The sequence below is a fragment of the Mus caroli genome, chromosome 3 (assembly GCF_900094665.2).
Source record: "Mus caroli chromosome 3, CAROLI_EIJ_v1.1, whole genome shotgun sequence".
In the NCBI taxonomy this organism is placed as follows: domain Eukaryota; kingdom Metazoa; phylum Chordata; class Mammalia; order Rodentia; family Muridae; genus Mus; species Mus caroli.
The window spans coordinates 79,285,895-79,307,745 of record NC_034572.1 but is presented as its reverse complement, the minus strand read 5'-3'; the positions used below and the strand labels follow the sequence as shown (position 1 = coordinate 79,307,745).

Below are 21,851 nucleotides of genomic sequence, written 5' to 3'. Positions count from 1 at the left end.
GTGCTAGTCTAAAAGAAAAGCAAAACCATATAACCTAACTTAAATATCTTTTAAACTATGCTTAGAACTACTTGGGTCATTTCTATCTTTGAGTATATTATTCTGATACTGAAAAGCATTTAAACCAAGTTCTGATTTTCAGAGTTCCACAGAGACATCCAGATCAAAACTTCAAATGGTTACAGTATTATAACTGCCTCCTACATTGCTGACTCTTATACATGTTCAAGAAGAGAAGTTTAGCTCTGTAACTTCCATTCCTCAACCTAAACCTCCCAGTCACTTGTCAGTTAAGGGTTGGGCGATTTATTGACCGCCTCTGGATGCATACTGTCAGTGCTGAAGGAAATATGAGGGAAGGTTGTCGCTACTGTTCTGGAGCTCATTGATAATGACATACCTGCCTCTGTCACCCATTACCCATACTACAAACTACTTAGACCTAACTGAAAAATCAATAGCCTACTTGCACTGGTTCCTGTGGCTGCCTCCTTTGATTGTCAGCTCCTGTCTAGGGTCAGCACTTACATGAAAGGGGCTGTGACTGCCTGATGCTTTCAGGACAACCTAACGATATGAAACTAGCCAACAGAACAGTAAATTCTGTCTCCCTGCCCTCCTCATCAATTAGGCTTTGACTAGGCTTGCCTGTAGAAACCTGACCTTTTAAGTTTAGGTGAATATGGACTAGCTGAACACACCATTGCCCTCAGCACTGAGCCAGGAAATCTACTGACAGGTTAAACAAAACAGAAGGTTGTAACTGTCATAATTTGCATTGCACTTTCACGCCAACAAGGGTGTTATCAGTGGGGGCAAGCCCTGGAACACACAAGTCCAGCACCCTTAAGCCACACTACTCATAAATTTTCAAGTGAAGTGAGATAAAACGTAAATTCACAAATAGCAATGCATTTCTCATCTCTTGGTCTTTTAGGTTTGCACTTTGCAAACCCACAGAGTGCCCATCAACAACTCTCCTGGTGGCCACCTGGCACTCCTAAATGCACTGATGAAGGCCTTCCAATGAACTTAACAAAAAACTGAACTACTCAGCCATGCCCATTTAAGTGCTGTATCAGAGAGCACTACAGCCAATCACAACACAGCCAGTAACAGATTGCTGATCTGTGTTTGAAAATGAGGACAGTTAGATCACAACATATTTTTTTCTTGCTTCACTTCGTTCCCTACTAAAATATCCACACGCTTAGCATGGCAAGCAATTGCATGTGTGAGAGGAAGTGTTGAAATTATTTCCTACCATGATTCTCTGATACAGCATCTTTTACAGTTTGAGAGAAAACTAGGAACATCTGTAAAAATCAAAGATGTTAACACATTTACGCCTGTCAAATCTTCTGACGAAAACAAGTGAAGAGCATGGGAAAGTAGAAAAATGTCCTTTAAGGACACATGTGAGAATCACTTCCCAGTGTGGGTACATATTTTAATAAATGATTAAAATTTAGAAAATCATAGCTTCATGAAGCCATTTTTCTAAGAAGACACATTTTAAATTAATGGAAAACTTGAAATTCTTTGGCTTCAAACACTGTTTACAAAACAGAAATCTTCATGAAGATATCTAAAGTCTGAACTCCTTCATTACCTAGGAACAAGTCCCTACCAGTCATGCTCATGCCGTTAAACACATCTTTATAAGGATACACAGCACGCTTCATGGTAATAGTCCAGTTTTTACAAACAGCATCCTTAAATGTTCTCTCAAGTTGCTCCTTTGTTGACCTTCCCAACTATTTGCAATAAAAAGAAAGTATGATTTTTTTTTTAAAAAGTGGTTTGAAAAAAAATCATCTATGGTTTTTCTCTTAAAAACTTTCATAACCCTATGCTACTACAACACTGAAAGCCAAAAATTTCACAGAAAGCATTCTGCTTAAAATAAACTCTCCAAATTCAACAACTTCTCTTATACTATTTGCTGCTAGGTCAGACAGACACACGAGATCACTTAATCCAAACCCTCCATTTTAAAGCTGGAAATCGCTGACTGCGGTCTGCATAGTTGCAGTCCTACCACTCGGGAGGTCGAGGCAAGAGGAAAGTCTGAGGCAAGCCCGGGGTAAACGGTAAGACCCCCCATCTTACAAACAGTTCTTTAGGAAATAGGTAGAGATAGTGAGTGGATGGGGTCACCCAGACAGTTTTTGTTTCTCAAGCTGATCTTCTCTATTAACACTCACAAGAGCATCCCTTTTATTTTATGTATCCAGTAGATTATGTGACAGCAACAACCATACACTTTTAAAAAAATCTATTTATATCATTCATTAATATTTACAAAGAGTTTTGGATAGATTTCAGAAAATACTGAAAAATTTTAGAGCGTGTAACAGAAGTTACTCCACAGAAATCAATGCTATAGTTAGAGGAGCTGGTGAGTCCAGCTGGAACCTTCCTGACCTCACTGGTGATTAACTATGCATCTGGTGGCCTTGCCGTCCTCTGTGTTCACCTAGCTGATAGCACAGTGAAAGGGCATGGACAGTGTCTGCTCCCAGCAAGCACATCACTTAGAAAACAGTCAGAGCCACAGATCAAAGATTCCCCACTTTATCTACGCTGATTTAAACCCACTACAGACAAAACACGTTAGAGAATAAGAGAATGACTCTTTAGGATCCAAAGATAACAAGAAAAGATAGAAAGGGAAAATTCAGAGAAGAAACAGACTGGTAGAATTTGATACCCACAGGCCAAAGCAGCTGTTTTGTCTGCCCGCTGTATTTCAGATGGTTGTAGGAAAAGGGTTTGCTTCCGGCGTTGTTCATTTCTACAACATAGATGTCTCAGGACCTTCTGCTGTTGTTTAGCTACTACAAGAATCAGAGAAACCACCTTCTCTGCATATCATTTTTACTCTAACTTAAAGTATCTAGAGGAGGATTAGATTTTTAACATTTTAATTAAAGAGTAGCACATTCATTAAAAATGTTCTGTTATCTCAGGGGATATTAGTACAAGTCTACTGCTACCAATGACATATGGAGTACTTTAAGACCACTGACCATACAATAAGGTATATAAACTGGCTAGTTTTCCTAACTTGTAATTAAAAACATACTCATATGATTTGCTTATCTAGTATTATCAATCATTAGGACCTCAAAAACTGTTACATATGACCTAAGAGAAATATGGAACAAACTTTAAAACCAAACTATATTGAACTAAGTATACTTCAGTAATGTGAAAGTCTTCATCACTAAACTCTCTGATACTAAGCATAACAGGAGGTAGATGCAGGCATAGCATCAAAACCCCAGGACATAAAGTGCAAACAATACACTTAAGTTATAGTATTTCCATAAACATATCACACCTTTGAGCCATAAACCAACCTTCTGTTTTCTTTATCATTAAATTTAGTATTGACTAATCCTGGTTACCTTCTGAAAGTAACATGGCATCCGAAGTAAACGCTGTCCAGAGAGCAGTCCATACATCAGATGCTCAGCTTTCACAAACGTTAGACTTGGACCTACTACTTGAATTATTTTTTTGAGATTACAGTGAAAGCCAAAAGTTAATAAAGCCAAAGTTATTTGGCAGGTAAAATTTAACATTTTATTCACAGTACAGTTCTAATTGATTCAAATTTTTGTTTAAATAAGAAAAGAAAAAGGTAGCAGCACAAAGAAACATATCCAGCTTTTGAGAACAAATGCTTATGTATGGGAAGAAAGAAAATAAATAACTAAAATAAAGTACACCTTTAAAATGAGAAAACCTAAATGATTTCTTGATAATGTTAAAAAACATAGATAGCAATACAGTAAAGTTCAAATTCTTGCCAAGTCTGATTCTGTGTTCATGTTTTACTCCCCAGGTCTTGCACAATGGGTTTTGTCTTTCAGTGAGGCAAAGGCCATTTCCATTTGGCAAGCAGAAGTCTCCTACTTTAGTACTATATATCTCAGTGAAATCAAATTATGTATAGTTTAATATGGTACACAATTGGGTAGCTATTGCTCAACTTGGGATAAAACTTAATATATTATATTTTCAACCTTCTCATCTTGATGCCAGGATTATAAATAGAATTGTCTAATCTGAGGAAATATCACAGCACTGTAAGCAGTATAATGGAAGGTATATTGAAAACTCAGTATGTCCACCAAACAATACCCATAAAAAGTACATAAAACTGCTGTGTTTTTCAGTACCTTTCAATAGGTTTGCTGTGGAAAGTCAAAACTATCACTTTACCTGACAGAACACTATCTTTTGTTCACACTGTTTAAATGTGAACAATACCCCGGGGTTACCAATCAAAGAGATGAAAGGATTTTCTGTTGTTTTAAAGCTATTTTATGAAACTGAATGAAGTATTTCAACAGAATGCTTGGCCATTTAAAATAACTAATAAACAATAAAAATGAACTACTCAAAACAAATATTCAATAACTGGGTATTACAAATCAATTCCCGAGTAGTAATTATCACTACCTTTAAAACATTCTGAAGAAAACTTCAGAGTTTTAGAAAAATCACTTCAGTTGCCAAAGGATGACATATAATAGTAAAGAAGACTGGAAATAGTAAAATATCCATAATTGTTAGACTCTCTTGCACATATTTAAATTTAGTTATTTCTTCAAAATGCCATCAAACCAACACTAACAAGCCATGTTTGAGTAATCTACTTTCTTTCTAGCCATTACTGATAGCTTTTAAAATCAGAGATTAGTTGTTATTTCTGAAATTACATTTTGATCACATTAGTATAAATTTGTTTTCCACAAATCAAGTATTTTTATGATTACATCAATTAATTCAACATATAAAGACTAAAATTGAGTCACGGTATAAATAGATGCATAGATTTTTCAAAGTTACACCAGGGATTAAGAACAGATCCAGGTGAAAACGGAGTACTTTGCATTCTGAAAAGTGTAAGTACTTCAGAGACTTCTTAAAAAGAAAATAATTTAATTATTTCTTGAATGTTTCTAAAATGTTTTCAGGAAATGGAGATCATATCATATAAGCCCTGTGTACTCCTTGTAAAGACTGTTAGACTACTGTATACTGTTTCTATACACCATAAAATACATACCTTTTAAGTCTCACTAATCTGATAAAGTAAGAAATGCACTGAAGTTTAATCTAGTAAACATATCTTTAAGAAAAGATCAGCCCTGAATAAAACAGTTTAAGGATTCTGTACTCAGTGCAAATGTAAACAGGATTATAACTGTCAGACACACAGAAGCCCTGACTGCACCATTCCGCAGCTTTGAGAGCTGAACTGCTGCAGCAGTGTCCAGGTCCACAGTCGCCCTGGAGCAACAGCTTCCTCGGCCATGCAGGGACGGATGGAAATGACACTCAAAGGGCATTAGCTTGCTTTTTTCTCCCAGGCTGATTTCCCCAAATGGAATGCAGGCTTCTTTCTCAAAGCACTTAAGCTGAGGCTAAGAGAAAATATAACTGAATTTTCTAGGCAAGAAAGTTTCATAAATGGGTTATTTACTACCTTTCAAGAAACTTCAAAAAAAAAATCCAAGTCCAACATTGTTTAGGATAAAATACTATAAGGTTAACACTCTAGCCTAATTGCCTATTATTTTTCAACTGGAAGAATTTTCAGTTGAAGAACTCTGTAGGCTCACCACCTGATCCTAGCTAGCACTATTCTCCACACTAAAGTCCTGATGCTAATTTTAACTGTTAAAAAAAAAAATCTCTCAGGTCTAAATAGATAGTAATTTTCTTTTAAAGAATTTGTAAAAGTAGGTAACCTTTTAATTTCCAAATTACAGCTCACATTGGTTTTGATGAAGAAGAGTGTACTTCACTATGTTGAATTATGATCAAGTAAAAACGAGATGTACTAAGGGGTAACTTATGCTTCTGACTGCTGTGTAGACCTTAAATATCCACATATCTCAAAAGCTAGTGGAGGAATTGATCTAACCCGACTCAATTTTTAAAGAAACAGGGACTAATGTTTTAAACATGCACATATTTTAGTTTATAGTTACTAAAAACATGCCCATCTCAATACATTTCTAGATATCACGACTGTAATGATAGAAAATGATAGGCCCAGAGAAGTCTGAAGGTTCTGCATTACCCATAATCCACGGGGGAGGGGGAACCACCCTCCATGCCCTCCTTCCTTTCAGGAATGTCTTGCAGCCAGCCAGCCCAACACCACAGTTCTGGGCAGAAGCATGCTGATATTGGCACTGCCTAAACCAAACAAACAAGATGTTTAACAGTCAAATAAAATGTCCTGCAGTCTCCCTAATGAATTTGTCAGGGACCATCAGATTTCACTCCCCCTCCTTTGCCTCATTAACTCAAGTATGATGAGACGGATTATAACAAGAGAATACAGATCAATCGGTCTGAAGACTTGAAGTGGCTTTTAGCCTCTAGAGTTTCTTTCTCTCTCGGTCTCCTTAATAGAACACCGCATCTCCTGCAGAAGGAGCTGCCACTTCGTTTTAATACACCATCAAGGAGCTGCTGATGGACTTCTACACCAACATACATAAAAGCAGAGGTGACAGGGGCTCTTCAATTATAGCCTCCTCAGATACCGTTTCCCCCTTCAATTATTCAACCAGGGATAGGAGCCGCAAACAGCAGAAGCTGCTCTCAACCTAGGCAGTGGAGAGAGGTAAGGGGGAGGGGTGCAGTGTTTGCTGGAAGTGTTTAAGTTTATTGCTCGAATGATGTTTCTAATTAGCACCACAGCGATAAATTAAAGTCGCCTTTGTTTAACTGATTTATTATTTACTAGAGCATCTACCTTAGACAGGGTAAATTGGTAATGAATTGTTTTTAAATCAAAACATTTGTAACGTTTTATCATCCTTGCCTCTAGGAAGAGAAGTGGAGAAACGGTGGACAAGGGTGTGAGGAAACTTGCTCAAGCTGGCAGAGGTGAATGCAGTGGGTGCGCGCGTCCTGTAGCTTGAAGATGTGGCAGGCCGAGCTGAGACAGCCAGAATTACAAGGGTTCCCACAGGCGTCTCTGGCCACATGCATGCTGCAGATCTGGCCCCTGGAGGATGTGGAGGAACTCTGCACCTGGGCCTTGCCACCAGTCCCCGCCCGCCCAGCACTGCCTGTGAGATTTGTCCCAAGCTTCTTTTCCCTATGGTCCCATACTCCACGGGAGTACACCTCACTGGCCTGTAACACCTCCAAGGCAGGGACTATAGAATGCGCTAGTTACCCCGCTACTTGGCTTGGTCTGGGTCCTGCAGCACCAAAGCCTCCCTGACCAGCGGGAAACTGCTGGCCGCAGCCAGTCGCCTAGTAGTGCATTCACTCTTAGGAACGCCCACGAAACTACTGTCCCGGAGGCTCACTGATGCTTACTTTGCAAGGTTCTTCCCAACTCCTCGCTACTTAAAACGGCCCCCAAGCGATAAATCCCGCTTGATTTAAAAGAGAAAAACCCAAATACTCTTTAGAAAAGAGCTTTAGCATCAAGGTGGAGGCGGGTCAAGTCTCCAGCCCTCCAGACCACCAAAGACTAAGAACGAATGAAGGGGTAGGGATCCAAGCATCTCATGCCCAGTAGAAAGAAACATTAGCTCTCTCGTTAGCAACTGAATTCAGGTTCTGGTAGGTTTCAAAAAAATGCAAGTCAAGCTCTCCTACAGGGTTTTACAAAAGTTATACACAGCTTTTTTTTAAAAAAAATCGGGCTAAAAATCTTATTTCCCCTATGCATAACCTACGGCTTAAATATTATCTGCCAAATCAACCTAAAAATAGCCCTTAACTACCTGAGTGTATTTAAACAACTGAGAGCCCTGACATCTTAAATTTTGAGATAAACTCCCAGTAGCAAGTGAATCACCTTGCTGCAGCCCTTGTTTTTCCAAAAGTCCTACAAGGCAGCAATCCCACAGTTTGTTAAGGATAATACATATTCTAAGGCACAAGAGCAACTGAGTTTTAGTGGGATGCAGGGGAGGAGGAAGGCCATCTGGGTAATCAATAACAGGAAAGTTATAGATTTTTGTCCCAGTCAACTCCTTTAAAAGCAAGAATCAATTATGAAAATAAAATTATTCTAAACCAGTACTGCCCAAGAATATGTTCACAATTAAAGTCACAGTATTAAAAAAAATTAAGAAAGCCTGAATTCAGGCTCAATTTTTTTCCTTCATTTTAATTTAAGTCTAAACTATTTTGGTAGCTTATTTCAATCAGCAAGTATAACCAAGTAATGTATGCTAATATAAACTTACAGTTTCTCAAAACTCACATATTTTCTCTCTAGTTATTGGTTAGTTCCTATAAGAGTAAAATAATGACACAAAGATAACTCAATCTAAATTATGAAATAAGGATCAAAAACATATCTGGAGTAGTTTTTGTCCTGTTCTGTTTTTTTAACAGTATATGGAAATTACTAACAAGAGATTTATGGTTATAGACTGTCATCCTATCCCCTCCTTTACACATACACAGCAATTCTCCAGCTCTTGGCAACAATGGGATGGGAGGGAAAGAGAAGGGGGGGGGACTACAAAATTTAAGTCCTTTCTTAAGCTCCCCTTCCTGCTCTCATTTGCCTTCAAGCCAAAGACAGTTTGTTAGAGTCTGTACCTTCTACAGAATGTTCAGAGAATTAAAACCAAAAGTGAAGCTCACTGAAACCACTACTACTTTCCAGGAATTGATCCAGCCCTACCCAGAGAAGAATCCCTTCTATAAAAACTCCTCTTCACTGCAGCTGGTAAGAAAAGAGGATACGAAAGAAAATGGGACTATCAAACGAGTGAGAGCATTTGACTTCTGTCTAGTCCTATTTTCTTACACCCCCACACCCCCTTTATCAAGTGCAGTGTGGTGGCTGCTATGGTTCCAAGCTTGTCTTCTCTCTCTCTTTCTCTCGGATTGGCTAAAGCACTGACAGCTTGCATAGGGATTGTAGGAACTGAAGCTCCACCCCTTCACGGTGGCCCAGAACCATTCATAAACTAAGGAGAGAGAGAGAGAGAGAGAGAGAGAGAGAGAGAGAGAGAGAGAGAAAGAGAGAGAGAGAGAGGAGGAGAGAAAAGTGTGTGTGTGTGGGGGGGGCAGGTATCAGAGGACAGGGGTATGAGGTAGAGACTGCACACGCAACCCAGAGGAGAGGAAAAACCCGGACTCCTTAGACCTGCACACCAGATACAACGTAAGCAACGACTTAGTCACACTAAAATAGATTCTTGCTAGGGCCAAAAGTATAAATAACGAGGCAGAAAAGAATATCAAACAACTTGCAGCAGTTTGCACCTAGAGAAAGGCAGGAAGAACCCACCACAAACAAACCAACCCAATCCAAACAACGCCTCCAGTAGGAAGCCAGGAAAACTGCTACGACACAACCCCCTGAGAAGAGGAGACTAGCACGCGGAGACCGCGCGGGGCGTCTGCAAACCTCAGAGTGCGCTGCGGCCTGAGCTGTACTTCGCTGCTCTCCGGGCATTAATTACATCCTTCACTTTCCTTTTGGGGGAGGGTAAGGAAGGCATCACCTACGCTGAGCTAAGGCGTCCAACCATCGAGGGAGAAGTTTCAGAATGAACCACTGAATGTTTTTGTCTTATTTTTAAATTTACTTTGGCACTTATAAGACTTCATTTCCAGATATCTGGGCAATCGTGGCTGCTGCGGACATCTAAGCCTAGCCTCTTGGTAACCTAGTTTTTTCTCTCTCACGATTTCATCCATCTCTCCCGCACAAGAAGAGGCTCGTCTTTATTTTTGCAGGTACTTTCCCCCCAAAATAATATTCTTTCTAATTTTCTGCGGAAGAAAGAAAAGAAAATTCCAAAGAGGGAAAAGAAAAGGCCAGCCGGCTATATCATCAGCCGGTCAGCCCAGGTGGAAAGCAAGAGTGAAATTGGGGCTTCAGGGGGAACGCACCGCCTTTCCACAGCCGCAGGGCCACCACCAGTGCGTGAGCCTTGGATCCCTCAACGTATTGCGAGACGCCGGTGTACAGCCCGGACCTGTGCCCCAACATGATCGCCGCTCAGGCCAAGCTGGTTTACCAGCTCAATAAATACTACACCGAGCGCTGCCAGGCGCGCAAGGCTGCGATCGCCAAGACCATCCGAGAAGTCTGCAAGGTAGTGTCGGATGTGCTAAAGGAAGTGGAGGTGCAAGAGCCGCGCTTCATCAGCTCTCTGAGTGAGATTGACGCCCGCTACGAGGGGCTGGAGGTAATCTCGCCCACCGAGTTCGAGGTGGTACTCTACCTCAACCAGATGGGAGTCTTCAACTTCGTGGACGACGGATCTCTGCCCGGCTGTGCTGTGCTCAAACTAAGCGATGGGCGGAAGCGGAGCATGTCTCTTTGGGTCGAGTTCATCACAGCGTCTGGCTACCTTTCTGCGCGCAAGATCCGCTCGCGTTTCCAGACACTAGTAGCCCAGGCGGTGGACAAATGCAGCTACCGGGACGTGGTCAAGATGATCGCCGACACTAGTGAGGTCAAGTTGCGCATCAGGGAGCGCTACGTGGTGCAAATCACCCCAGCGTTCAAGTGCACCGGGATCTGGCCTCGCAGCGCGGCACAGTGGCCTATGCCCCACATCCCCTGGCCCGGCCCCAATCGGGTGGCGGAGGTCAAGGCCGAAGGGTTCAACTTGCTCTCCAAGGAGTGCTACTCGCTGACTGGTAAGCAGAGCTCCGCAGAAAGCGACGCCTGGGTGCTGCAGTTCGGTGAGGCGGAGAACCGCTTGCTGATGGGCGGCTGTAGAAACAAGTGCCTCTCGGTGCTGAAGACGCTGCGGGACCGCCACCTGGAGCTGCCTGGCCAGCCGCTCAATAACTACCACATGAAGACGCTGCTGCTGTACGAGTGCGAGAAACACCCGAGGGAAACGGACTGGGACGAGGCTTGCTTGGGCGACCGTCTGAACGGCATCCTGCTACAGCTCATCTCCTGCCTGCAGTGCCGCCGCTGCCCTCACTACTTTTTGCCCAACCTCGACCTCTTCCAGGGTAAGCCCCACTCGGCCCTGGAGAGCGCTGCCAAGCAGACCTGGAGATTGGCCAGGGAAATCCTCACCAATCCCAAAAGCTTGGACAAACTATAGAGTGCTGCCGACTGCGTGGAAAACAACATAAATGGGCATGCTCTCTCAGAACACACAACAACAGCAAAAAGTCGAAACACAAACTTTTATGTAAAACACCTGAAAGAACGGAAGTAGGCAGAAGACATCCTAATTAAGAAGCAAACAAAAGAGGGCAAACCAACCAACCCCCCACCCCCAAAATAACATTCTTGCACAAAAATGATCGTTTCCTTCCAAACAATGTGAATTTAAAGATCGCACAAAAGAAGCAATCCGGCTTTGCGAACACAAAATGAAACCCAAGGTACATTTTTCAAATCAATGTATAGTAGCTTCCCCTCTTTCCCTTCTTTACACCCGCCCCTCCTTGTTTTGGGTTGCTTGAATGAGTGTCACCAAGTGAAAATAATTATTTAACTATATGTGAAATTTCTTTTACAAAGTTTTACTGATGTGAAATGTGTCTCAGTGCCAATGTCAATGTGCCCCTGCCTCCTCCTTTTGCACCCCTAACCCCCGCCCCTAAAATGTCTTGTTGAAACCAGTAAACCAGTAATAAAAATATTACTTTACATTGTAATTGGCTGCTTGCGGATTGTTCTTGAATGAAGGCAGATGAGATCACTTTCTAACTTACAAGATGTGAACTTGAACTAAATACAGGAAGCTTCCATTTGAACTCTGATTTGCAAACTTTAAAATACAGCATATTCTGGAGAATTAATTATATGAATTTCCCCCAAAATCCTTAGTAAAAAGTAAAAGAAGTATTTTACTCAATATAACACATATTTTATGTTAATAGCAATATTTAAAAAAGAAAACAGTGTAAAACAATATATTGTTAATCCTAAAATTTAAAATAATAAAAAAGCCTATTTAAAATTATATCAGGATTTTTTTAATGCTGTAAAGTTTTTAAAATCTAGTTCTAAATGTTTTTTAAATTGTTTTTAAAGAATGAAGTCATGTCATGCTCTTTCTTCAACTATTTGTTCTTTTTAAGTTTCAACTAGTAATAATAAATAAAATTAGCAAGAAAATCAAAGACACCAAAAATAATAAAATAGTCACTGCAATATTTCTCTCCTCTAGCAACTGGTAATATGAACAATTCAGATTTATAACTACTTTGTTTTTTTAATGATTTAGTTATGAATGCAATAAACATGATCATTTTAATTAAATTTCAAAATTATTATTATTATTTTGAATCTACTTATATATAAAGGTCTTAAAACTATTTTATGACCTAAATAATTACTCCAAAAATTTAGAAATAGGAAAAGCACCTTCCATATCCAGCTTTCTCAGGTAACAATCCCATAGACTCATTTCAGTGTTTCAACTCTGAGAAGGTTTCTTTTACATGCAATAAAACAACTGTTTGGAATAAAAAATAATTAGAAGACCTGAAACTATCCTAAGAAACTGGTTTGTTTTCTGGCCAAAGGACAAGATTTGATCATGTGAAGTAAAGGAACAGAATATGTTAAACACTACCTCTAATATTTAAATTTTATTCTTTAAATTCATCTATTTTTAACGTTTTTTTTTTTTAAATCTATAAGTGAAAGATATAGAAGAAAATGTTGTACAAGGCAGTATTCTGATGAGAAGTCTGGGTGGGGGAGGGGTGCTAAGAACAGGAGGACTAAGATTACTGAGCCCTAGGAAGCTCGCAGGGCTCTGAAGCACCAGGTCACTTGACAGAACAGGCATAAGCTCTAGGCTGCCCTGGGAGAAGTAACTCTGTGTCAAAAATATAAGCTTAGGGGCTGCCTACTTTGAAAATACCTTTGACCTTTCAATGTACTTAGTACCGGGTGTGTGTGTGTGTGTGTGTGTTTGTGTGTGTATGTTGTGTCTTCTTATAAAAACAAAAACAAACTTATTAATTCAGTGCACTCACTAATTATTTTGAACAATAAAACAATTTATCTTCTTAAGGAAAAGGTCTGAATTTTAAGAAAAATTTCAAAGGAGTATGTTTGAAAATATAAAACAATAGCTACTCAGAGGTGCACACCTGCTTGTGGACGTTGTACATCGTGGTGCGGAGTAGGCTCCGCACCACGATGTACAACGTCCACAAGCAGAAGTATTGACAAGAAAAAAAAATCCCAATTTGATATCCTCACATCCTTATTTACTGCAAGTTTTAAAAAGGGTTTTAATGTTAAAAATGTTGTAGTCCAGCAAAGTGTTTACAATAAAACTATCTTTTAGCATTAATGTCAATATTAAATCAAATATTCTATCAATAATCTGCTGAAGTTAATTTCAAATATGTTGATGTCTGGAGAACTAGGTATGTTTCAGTACAAGACAAATTTCATGATTAAGGTAAAATATCTTATGTTTTACAAGCAACAGAGAAAGAAAACTAATGTAATTATGCTACAGAAAGACAAAAAAAAAAAAAAAAACAAAAAAACCTTAAAAGCTACAGCTTCCTATAAAAGAACAAATAGCTTCAGAGAACCTGTTCTCCAAGGCTGACAAAGATCTTAATTTTGAAAAAAGTTTTTAAACACCATTGATTAGATTTTAGACTTTAAACTATGTTTGTCCCAAAAGTATAGTAAAGTATTCTGAATGAAGTGTCAGTCTCTCTGAAGTTCTGAAGTGTCAGGAATCAGAGTTTAAATAATTTTGGTAGCCTTTTATAATGAATTTATAATATACTTTAGCCACAAGACAAAATACAAAACATTTTGTGGTGATAAAAGTTCAGAATTCAAGTGTTCTTTGTACCAGAGTCACGAATTTATCTAACTGCAACTAACCAGTTCTCTTGTGGCTCTCTTTTCCTGTGTTCCAGCAAGTTCTCCCTGATACAGACAGTGGTATGGAAACAAAGTACTTAAAGCAAACATGGCTGAGATAAGAAATTGTTTGTAAAGCTCAACAAAATTATAACATTATTTTTTCTCAAAAGTTTTTTTTTAGAAATACTTCCAAATTAGAAAGATTTCACAATTCCACATGATTCCAAAACAGAAGAGGCTACCAATAAATAGAATATGTACATGCTGCATGCATGCACCGCCCCCCCCCCTCGCGCACACACACACACACACACACACACACACACACACACACACTACAAGCCAGTAAAATTAATTATTTCATTTTAAGCCACTACTCTTTCTACAGGACACTTACTTGGTTATTTTTCAATAAACTGCTTCCTCTCAGAACAAATTATAGTACTTACTTTCATAAAATCAACATTATTTTGGCTTTATGACTGTGTTAAAAAACAGAAATGTTTCTAAGTAAAGTAAAATTGCCATGGTCTGAAAAGTAATCAAAATACCTTCGAAAGGGGAAATTACATTTTCATTTAAGAATAGGAAATTATGCAGTGCCTTGTAAAAGCTACCACAGGTAATGGGAAACAGAGGTATCACACTCTGGCAGAATACGCTCACGTGCACCAAAGAATACTAAGCTATGGGGACAAAGCAAGCATAATGATATATTGGTGTTATATCCAGAAAATAGAAGGGCTAAACAAAACAATTCTACTCTCAAGCTCACTGAATTTTTGTTGCTTAATTCACTCTGGACCCCTTCAGGCAGAATATATTTATAGACCATGTTCCCCGAGGTCTCTTCCCCCAAAGAACTAATGATAAATGCAATTAAGTGGGAATTGTTTTTGAATTTAAATGAACGTCAGTAATCTAACAAGATGGTAAAAGAGTCTTAAGCTAGAACTGATAACTGCTTTGTAGCAAGCAGAGGCAGTTCTGCAAGAGCTTTGAACTAAGCTTATGAGATTTTATCAATTCCAATTTTAATTTGTAGAACACACTAACCCATAATAACAAAATATATAAATAAATAAATAACCCCTTCCCTCCCCATCTTCTCACCTTTGGGTCAATTTTCTTGAAGTTGGGATCCTCTTCATCCACCTCAAAATAGAGTTCAGAGGAAGTGACAGAGAGAGTGCCTTTTACTACAACTGAGGGGGCCACAAGCTGAGCTGGGGTGCTCAGGCTAACAGGACCTGCCAAGAGAAAAAGAGAAGCCATATAAGAATCAAAAATTTTCAAAACTCAAATTTGATCAAAAAATACTATTTAATGTTTGAAAATTTGTACTTCTAAGTACAACATTGCTGAGCAATACACTTCTCTACTCTGTCCACACAGAATCTATCTCTGAAGATGCAAAGTGCGGATTCTCATACTATAAGATTTATAACAGGCAGTTAACGATAATAGTAAGCTAAGAAGCAATTATCTTACAGGGAGTGTGTAAAATGTTGGTCTAATCTCTAGGTAAGAAGGAGGCACTGCCTAAATAAGTACATCCATTTAGAAAGCCAGCCTCAGGCTACCAACAACATGGAATAACAACCAGGAGCAAGGAGGCCTCAATAGGCTTCCAAGGCCAGAGGTGACTTCAGAGCTTGGCTGAGACATGAACACAAAACGACTCGCTTTCTGAGTGAAGTGTTTGGGAATCCTCTGATAAACCATCTTCTGTGATAAAGATTCTGCACCAGTTTTATACAAAACCTCTTCTATGCTAACTTGCCTCTCATATAAGACTGGTAAGAATATTTCTTCTCAAAGTGTCCTCTCCACTGTTAAATATTGCTCAGTGCCTCCAAATCTAATATTAGTGTAGTTCAGGGACTCTGGGAGTAAACAGCTGGAGGGTGGGTTTCCAAGTGAATGAATTTTTATTGGAATAATCAAATCTCCACAGGGCTTATCAAAGAGACAAATCAGACTGCTACTGAAAACAATAGATGCACTATAGACAGAACAGCTTAAAGTACATTAGAGCTAGCCCTAAAATAAGCTGAACATAATTATAAAATACATATATATATTTAGAGATAGATTCAGAAAGAATTTGAAAATCTACAATTTCTCATTGTACAAATCCTGTTTTTTTAAAAAAAAAAAAAAACAAACAAACAGCCAAAGAGAAGAGTGGCATGTGTAATTCTGAATTAATATAGTGCCTATAAACAAGGTGCACCTATTCAGGTAATCAATGGATGAATAAGTGTTTCAAAATTCAGATGAATTGACATTTCCATCGATTGTTTGAAGTGTGATGGTCTTTAATCTCACATCAATCTTAATGTGTGCCAGTAGGACAATGGAAGGGATGCTCTGCAGAGATCAGAGCAGGTTTTGCCCTCTATTCCCAATGTACAAATGCATTGTGTTTGCAGATGGGGAGCAGAGGCTTCAGAACAGCCATGATTTCCCAGAGCTCATCCCTGTAAATGGATGGAATAAGCAGCTATGTGTTCTTTTGCTGTCTCCTTTTGCCCTCTGTACATTAGCATGTAATCCTGAGAAGAAATAACATTTTTTCAATCATTCTCAGACATTCAATTACAGGGTAAGCAGACAGCTGCAGAAGCTGGGGCAGCCTAGGTTCTACAGAAGACCCCTGACAATTTCCACTTCATTTCTAACCCGCACCACTTTATTAGTGTGGATTACTTCTTAATCCCATTGCCATTGTCAAGATTATATAATTAAACTCCCTTTCACCTCTATTACCGTGAGAACATATCGTTAGTCATAAGAATAGGAGTAAAGTAAAAAAAGGAGATGGATAAGTAGATGTGAAGGAAAATACCAGAACAACAGCATCCTCCTTAACCCCCATTCCCACTACAGACCCCTTAACAAACGCACTCCAATTAATTTTATTCTACGTTGAGTGGTTTATGATCATCAAACAGGGTAATCAGCCTCCAGCTTTGTTTTCATTTTTCATGGCAGCACAAAGTTGGAGGTATATTGCCAAATAAAAGCTTTCAAATGACTATTCTCTTAAATTCATTGCAATAAAAACTATGTAATTTTCACATATAGAAACTATGTGCTTTTTCATATTTTCCTCATGAAACAGTAATAACAATAATAGCAATAATAAAAAAATCACAGACATTAAAGTTAAAAAGTCATCTATGGATAAAACTTCAGGCTAAACAAGTGAATTTTTTTTTCGACAAGAAAAATAAAACTGAGAATCTCCTAAATATAAATCAAAATTCCTATATTATGAAAAATGTGTGACTCCCAAGGAATTTCTGAGGCTCAGTTTTTGAGTGACTTACATGTATATTCAGTATTTCCCTAAAAGTCTATGTTTAAAGCAAACTGCCTCCAAGCTTTGTTTACAAACAATGGGCAGAATTTCACTAATAATCCTCATTTTATAGAGTATGGCAACTTCCAAAGGCTGCACGAAGCAATTCTGTTGTAGCTGTTTTTAATATTTTTTGTTTCAATGGAAATTATATATAAAAGAAAAAGATCAGGAAGATCAGAGGGCTGAGAAGAAGAAAAAACAAGAGCAATTATAGAAGATGAAGGGAGAAACATTGGGAAGAACAAAACCAATTTCTAGTTAATATAATTGTGGATGTAGGCTTGGTAGTCCCAGTGGTCACAGCTGAAAAAGTAAGTAATTAGATGTTCATTGTCCCAGCGCCAGCTGAAATATCTACGCAGCCACTGAATTACCGGCAAGATTCTCTAAATCTTTCTCATCCACGGATGACAGAGTATCGTCGTCGCCTTCCAGGAGGGCCTCGTTTTCAGAGTTCTGATTTCCTAAAGCCTGACTCTTGATGGACTGTTTTCCTTTAGCAAGGATGTCTTCATCTGCAGCTGAAATGAAAAGGAAACAAAGCTGTCCATCAGCCCTGAAGAAACACTCTGGCAGAGGGGTAGGGCTGCAGAAAGGGTAGGTAGCCAGAGATGGCCAATCTTTTATACAGTTACCCACACTGGGTAAAGTGACCGGGATGGCACACACGCTCCTTCTGACAAACTCGATTCCCCAAGCTAGTGTAATGTTACCCTGAACAAGCACCCTAATCCCATTAAATCTGACCCTTGCACTGCTCACCCTGCCATTTATTTACTTATAGTTAGGGCAGGAAAGGATCCCAAAGCAGCGCCCCTCCCCCACAATTTGTTCCCTTAGTGGGAAAAAGCAGAACCTAGTCTAGGAAACAATGCTTATTTAACATGGAAAAATAATGAGTAGCCATTCATTTCACTGAATATATTACACTGGCGTGTATTTGGAAAGGGTCAGGGAGTGTCCAGAAGAGTGGTCAACGCTTGGGGACGAACACCAGCCAATGAGGATGAAGGCCCAAACCCCAAAGCCCTATGGGATAGTAATAAAAGTTCCAGCAGCAGCATTCTGTTGTTCATTCCCCTCTCCTCCTGCCCAGGGCTCTCTCCCACATTTTTACACATCCTCCTCTGCCCGCAACACTAACACAAATATTGAGAGGGGGGTATTGTAGCAAGGAAGCAGAGGCTCCTCACTGCCCCCTCTGCTGTTTAAACTAAAGGGCCAAGACACCCCGGGGGCAATCATAACAGAACAGTAGGCAGAGAGGGTTCTGGGCAAAGAGCCTCTTGTGGCCTCAGGACTAGGCAGCAAGGCCAGGGAAGGAGGAGCAATGGAACCAAAGAAATGAGTCAGCTTGCAGCTGGAAGGCGAGCACCCGAACCCCACGTTGCTCCTCCAGCGCCACTCTGGTGCTCCGGTTGGGCAGTTTTCTCCGGGGTGTGTGTGTGTGGGGGGGGGGGTAGGGGGGGAGACAAGCAGCCAGGGCTTGTTTGTAAAGTTCAAGAAATGATGTTTCTTTCCTAACCTTCAATTTCTTTGAATGTTGACACAGAAGGGAAAATTCAGGAAGGGGTTTCTAGCAAGGGAAACCCCAGGAGGTGAAGCACCTGACCCACCCAGGCCAGAGCTATTGATGTGGAAATCCGATGGTTAGGCTTTTTGCCCCACCATTTCAGCCCAGATATAAAGCTCAAATCCAAAAGAGAATAAAGCCTGGGTTTAGAGCAGCGGTTTGCAACCTCTTGGGGTCGCATATCAGGTATTCTGCATATCAGGCATTTATATTACGATTCATAAAGGTATCAAAATTACAGTTATGAAGCAGCAACAAAATAATTTTATGGTTAATCACCACAACATGAGGAACTGTATTAAAGGGTCGCAGAATTAGAAAGGTTGAGAGTCACTTGCTTAGAGTGGCTGTTTACCTACAGAATTGATGCTAACAAACTGCTCTTGTGTGTTGTTATCTGCTTATCTCAGCAGATCAAAGTATCTTTGGTTATGGCTATGGATCAGGGTCAAGGTAAAACGTTTATTTGCTATTTTTTAATGGTTTAATCGTGCATCTCATTAACATGTAGTATTTATGGAACTAAATAGAATTTTGGGCTTTTATATTAAATAAGGAAGTCATGGGAAGAAATTAGCTTTGAGTGCATTCTACAGGTAAATAAAATTTCACTCTTTTCACTCTCTAATAGAACATAGTAAGATGCACAAATATAGAAACTCAGTAAATATTTGAAATTTTTAATATTAAACGTTTAGTATTTAACATTAAAATTGCTTTATATTTTCCAAACCTAAAGGAAATGTACCAATTAACTATTAGAGCAACATTATGGTTCTTTATCTTTAAATTAAGTACATATAGATTCCCTACACTACAGTAAAAATTGTCTTAATACAACATGATCTTTCAAACATAATCAACTTGACTAAATAACCAAAAACAAAAGCCTGACCACTGAGAAATCTAAAAGGAAGTAAGTACCATCTGAGCCTTCTCTCCACATTCACCAGTTAGGTTTTGTTACTGAACTGGTGCTCTGCATCCCCTTCATTTTCATGATTTATAACTCTCTTCAAAGCAAAAATACTACCAACAAGGATATTACATAGCACTTACCATATGCCACAGAGTGTTCAAATTATTTTACATATTTAACTCATTTAATTCTTAGAAACCTGGTAATTCCTCAATTTCAGATAAGAAAACAGATTCAGAGAGGTTATATCATTTGCCTCAGGTAAAAGGAGCCATGATAACTACAGTCAAGATGCAGACCCAGCCATGGTGGTACCAGAGTTTGAGGTCAAGCCCTGGTCTGTGTTGCACCAGCTCTTAGACAGAAGAGAGCAACGGAAAAGAAAAACTAGTGTGCAACAATGAATGTTGCTGAGTTAAAGAATTATTTAATTCTTTGCTTCTCATAGTGAATTTAAAAGACAAAGTAAGAATTACAAGTAGTAAAAATAATCATAACCCAAATTTGCCTGATATCAAATACATGAGAGACACAGCATCATGTTGTTATATCTATAGGATCTCGGCCATATGGATCCCAAGGTACACCAAGTTTATTTGAAAAAGAAAACTGTTTAATCTGCAAACATTTACAAAAAACACAGATCTTGGTAGCAATGTGCAATGGTTTAAAATAGCTTGGTAAATAAATTCATTCATTTTAAATGGCTACTAAAAATATAATGTGTTATACCTCCCAACTGGGATTTGAAAGTTTTAAATATGTTCTCATCACGCTGACTCATGGTAAAACAAGGTACCTTTTGAATTAAATAGTTTCATGACAAAAATTTCTGTACTAAACTGTACTCAATGCATACAAACACCCACTTTAATTTATTTATTTACTTATTTTTACAGGCTCAGATTCTGGAATTGTTCAATCTCAACTGAAAAACCTCTTGTCATAGAAAATATGCAGCTTACTGATATTTAGAATGGCTTTCCTGTAATTAACTCCCCCTTGAGGATTTGAAGCTAGCAGCAGTAAAATTACCAACAGTACTCTAATACACACCACATGCGCTGGTCTGCAATTCTCAGTGGTCTAATAGCTTTCTGCTAAAGAACTTTTTTTTACCTTCAAAATTAGAACAAAACTTTCCCAAGCATAAAATAAAAGATAATTATCATGTTTATATGTTCTAGGGAAAGATGTCATTTTATCCTTCATTTGCTTTTTTAGGCAATCAACAATTATAAATAAGTATCAAATATTCTGAAGTCTAAAAGCCTAATTGGATGAAGTTTAGATCTTACTTTTAGTTCAAATTAAAATTGCAAGTCAGATATTTATGCTATTAAAAATTTTAATGAACATGACCATTGTTCATATTTTAATAATTTAACTGATACAGTTATCTAATGCCATTTTTCATTTTAATATTTATACTAACTTAATAATTAATTCCATTGTTATACAGAATTAAAGAAGCTTATCCAAAGTGGTACATAACACATCTTTACTTCATTGAAGCTAAGCAAAGTCTAAGAGAAAGGCTTGTCCTCAAAATATAAAATTCAGGTTCTTAGGAGTACAATATGGACATGAAATGATTTATCTATACAACACAGAACAGGTAAGTAAGATTGATATATAATAACAATAAACATAGGAAAATATTTATCTACAACTTATGAATCCCCTTTTAAACATCCACTAAGCAGGAAACAGGAGTCTCCAGTGTCGCAGGGAAAGATGTTTATGTGTTAAGAAAGACCTACTTAGTTTCAGAAAATGAAATTCCAATCGAGCTATAGGTATGACATCAAAAATACATAATATGATATAGGCAGCCATGAGATGTGTTGTAAAGCAAATAGTTTAACTGTATTCTGAACAGCAACACATAAAGAGTATCTCAGTCAACTATTATCTTGATCTAATTAGACCTCCTCTATAGTTAATTTCCTTAGGGTTTCTAGCCAATAAAATGTACTCTAGAAAAACTGCCTGAAAGTACAAAGAATATTTTTTTTAAAATAATCCCAGCACATATCCTAATGATGTTGGATTCTCTGTAAGTTTTAGATAGAGAATCTAGTGCATACTGAACCTATAAAGGAAACAATAGTAAATAATATTGCCGAAATTACCAGAAAAAGGATCT

General features: G+C 38.6%; 2 protein-coding genes across 4 annotated transcripts in view; one reads left to right on the top strand and one right to left on the bottom strand.

Moving 5' to 3' along the window:
- Positions 1-21,851, bottom strand: part of Lrba (LPS responsive beige-like anchor protein) — a 591,176-nt gene that overhangs the window by 267,929 nt on the left and 301,396 nt on the right. For all 3 annotated transcript variants that reach the window (XM_029475138.1, XM_021158804.2, XM_021158805.2), the window contains exons 39-40: positions 17,585-17,731; positions 14,954-15,090 (exon numbers count right to left, since the gene is read on the bottom strand). In XM_029475138.1, the coding sequence (XP_029330998.1) occupies positions 14,954-15,090; positions 17,585-17,731 (284 nt within the window). The remainder of the gene's footprint in view (positions 1-14,953; positions 15,091-17,584; positions 17,732-21,851) is intronic.
- Mab21l2 (mab-21 like 2) lies at positions 9,219-11,649 on the top strand. Its single transcript, XM_021158806.2, has one exon. It carries the CDS (start codon positions 10,008-10,010, stop codon positions 11,085-11,087), a length of 1,080 nt encoding a protein of 359 aa, XP_021014465.1. The 5' UTR covers positions 9,219-10,007; the 3' UTR covers positions 11,088-11,649.

Excerpts from the sequence above, each read along its gene's own strand:
- Mab21l2 (XM_021158806.2), top strand. The coding sequence starts at position 10,008 with ATGATCGCCGCTCAGGCCAAGCTGGTTTACCAGCTCAATAAATACTAC.